Source organism: Gavialis gangeticus, unplaced genomic scaffold (genome assembly GCF_001723915.1).
Source record: "Gavialis gangeticus isolate Ggan-Ray unplaced genomic scaffold, GavGan_comp1, whole genome shotgun sequence".
In the NCBI taxonomy this organism is placed as follows: Eukaryota; Metazoa; Chordata; order Crocodylia; family Gavialidae; genus Gavialis; species Gavialis gangeticus.
The window spans coordinates 5,886,422-5,889,634 of NW_017729011.1; the positions used below are offsets into that span (position 1 = coordinate 5,886,422).

Below are 3,213 nucleotides of genomic sequence, written 5' to 3' on the forward strand. Positions count from 1 at the left end.
CTCCTGCTCTGGAAGAACGTGACCCTCAAACGCCGGAGCCCGGTGAGCGCGGCCGGGGCTGGTCCCGTCCCCGTCCCCGTCCCCGTCCCGGGCCTGGGTGCGGGCGCGGCGGGGCGGCGCGGTGCGGGCAGGGGCTGCTTATAACCCTGCAGAGGCACGGAGCCCGGCCCGTGCGTGTGTGTTGCACGCCCAGCAACAATTGTGCGTGTGGGGGCGCGCGTTGCACGCCCAGCAACAATTGTGCGTGTGGGGGCGCGTGCGCGCGTTGCACGCCCAGCAACAATTGTGCGTGTGGGGGCACGCGCGTGCGTTGCACGCCCAGCACTGGTCCCTTTCCTCTCCAGCCTCTGGTACTGGAGACATGGGCACTGGTTCTGGGCTCCCCGCAGCCTTGTGCCCTGGCCCCGTCTCCCCTCATAAAGCGGGTGGAAGGAAGGGGGACGAAACAGATCCCCTCAGCCCTGGGAACAAGCCCCTGCGGCCCCGGCCTGGCGGTTCTGTTCTGGCAGCGCTGGCACGAGCCGCCTGCATATGCGGAGCTATAAATAGGCTCCTGAATTATATGTGGGTCAGAGCTGCCTCCTTCCCCCCGCCCTTGCGAAGCTGCGGGGAGCTGCCCCTCTCCTGCTCCTGGCCACTGGGGTGGCAGCTCTGCCATCTCACAGACCCTGTTGAGGGACAGGGATGTGGACCTCTTTAGCTTCCTGAAAGCCTGGTAGGTTGCTCCTCTTCCTGGGGTCCTGCAGAGGTGCATGTTTCCTGGAGCCAAAAATTTTGTTAATCCCCTCCCTTCTGCCTGATTTTAGGCAGTGAAGAAATCCCTGGGCTGACTAGCACATGTCACACGGTACCAAAGAGGCTCTTTGCACCAAGTGGGTGGAAACGGGGCCTTGATTTGGAGAATTCTGTGTCCCCATGAAGGAGCCGTGCAGAGTTGCGGTTGGGGGTTTTTGGGCCAGGGAAGCTTTTCCCTGGGTCGGTGGGCAGCCGTGTTGATAGTCCATTCAGTACCAGGGCAGAGGATGTTGTGGGGGGGGGGGGTGCGCGCGCGATCAACTCACTCCTCTGTCAGTGCATCAGCAGTGCCCTCATCTCTGCTTTTAACTGTAACTTGTTACAGGGTGTTCTGGGTGTTTCTGGGTGACACTGTTGCTTCTTGTTATGGATGGATGACTCTTGGGGATTCCTTTGGTTAATGGTTGCAAGTGAATGCAGGGCCTGGCCTGCGTGGCTTAGGGTGCCCCTTCCAGTCTGGTGTCCTTATGAATAAGGGCACTCTTGTGAGTGAGCGCTTGGTACCATTTGGCCTAAGATCCCCATAGCTCGTGGAGCATCTGTGTCTCCGATTGTCCAGCAGGGACTCCCTTGTAAGAGGAAAGATCAGGCAGAGCTGGACAGGGTTCCTTTAAACTCAAGCTGCTGCTTTATCAACTGGCCTAAGCAGTGCATCAGAGACCCCTTGCTTGAGTTAGTAAATTATCATATCTGCTGGCTGAGTCATCCTCTTTCGTTATTAAGCAGAGCTGGACCTTTGAGTCCTCATGTTGTGGATTCCCACCCCTAGGGAAGGAGTGTGTGAACCTTGCACTGGGACTGTTGGAGGACATGGCATAGAGCTAGTAAATGCCCCAGCCAGGCTGGCTGTTTCAGGTCTTGTTCACTGCATGGGGTATTCTGCTTCCAGTCCAGATTGGCACTTGGCATACCTGACCTGTCTGAGATTCCCTCTTACCTGTGGGTTCAGTTTTCCTTCAGGCTGGGACAGCAAGAGGCTTTATGGAGGGGTGTCTTGCTTCCAGCACATTCCTGAGTCTGTCTGCTCATTGAAATGGGGCGTGGGGTGGATCCAGGTACTCGAGCCCTTTGTGGCGCTGCAGCATACAGACCTGGCTGGATGTGCCTTCGGCCGGGCAGAACTCTCTTCTGATTGTTGAAGTCCCTTCTCCAGTGGGGTGTTAATTTAGCATGAAAAAGGCTGGCAGAGGTGGCACCTCCCCTGACCAGCAGAAGAAAGTATGTACGGGGAACCTAAAAGGAGTGGCCATGTGATCCACAGCACATGTCAAGAACATGTGTTGATGCCCATTGATCTGTGTAGCTGCAGCCTGTGCAGTGGTGGCCTATAAGGATGTTCCTCTGCACACTGTCCCATGAGAGCCTCTCCTGCCCCCCATGTCTTGCCTTGGGTGGATACCAGTCACATGTTCACCTTCCACTACCGCCATGTATGTGGTGACGCCCAGCTGTTTTCTGTGCCCAAGGCATCGCTGTTTCCTGTGGCCCTGGTTCTCTTCCTTGGCTGCGTGGGTGTACGTCTTCCCTCCCAACACCTGTGATCTGTTTTCTGGTACCTTGCTTGTGGGTGAGGCCAGCCACCTGAGCCACATACTTAGCTAGAGCTGGGTTGCACGCCAAGGTAAGGCTGGCCAGCACCTGTCACAACATACCAGTCCCCTGCTTGTAGTGCTGGCCACTTCACCTGCCCTCCTGTTTGATCCAGAGAAATCTAAAACTAACCTGTCAGGCAAAATGCAGGCTTGAGATGCCTTCCTCAGGCTGTGTTGTCCCTGCTGGAGGCCCCAGGCATAGATTAGCTGTGTGCAGGGGTTAAGGTCGGGCTGGTGGTGATTGACTTCCCTTCTCCCATCAACTGATGGAAGTAGTGGTGCCCCTACCTGCTTGATGTGGTGAAGGCCCCCTCCCCTGTGCTGCATGCATTTCTGACCTGGCTGTGCCTGATTTAATGGTCAAACTGCCCAGCAGCTTGCTGGGATCAGCACCTTTCACCTGGAGCAGTACAGGAATGTGGCAAAATTGAGGCACTGGGTTGTGCTCCCTGCTCTGCCACTGACTTGCTTTGTGGCCTTTGGCACATTCCTTCCCCTGTCCCTTCTTCTTTCTCTAGAGGCACATTCCTTGGTCCTGGACTTCTAGTCCCTGTTGCTTGTTTGGGTTGGGATTTTCCAGTGCTTCTGTAAAGGAGGTAGTTGTAATTGCTGCTGATCTGGCAGGGCCTTCTAAAGTTCTGTCTTCCTAAGGCCCATGTTCTAGTTAGTGCCTGACTTGAAGGCACTGAACTTGCTGCCACTTCTGGATATCAGGCAGCCAAGATATTTGTTGCTAGCAGGAGAGGTCTGTGCCTGTGCTGAACCGCTGCATCTCCAGGAGGCAGATGGCTTTGTCTGGCAGGTGAGGTCTTGGTTGGATCTCTGA

The 3,213-nt window shown here is 56.1% G+C and overlaps 1 protein-coding gene across 1 annotated transcript in view; it reads left to right on the top strand.

Moving 5' to 3' along the window:
* Positions 1 to 6: 6 nt before the first annotated feature.
* ABCA2 (ATP binding cassette subfamily A member 2) overlaps positions 7 to 3,213 on the top strand; it is a gene marked incomplete at its 5' end in the record, with an annotated part of 98,761 nt that continues 95,554 nt past the window's right edge. Inside the window, one exon of the mRNA XM_019510442.1 lies at positions 7 to 42. Within this exon, the coding sequence (XP_019365987.1) occupies positions 7 to 42 (36 nt within the window). The remainder of the gene's footprint in view (positions 43 to 3,213) is intronic.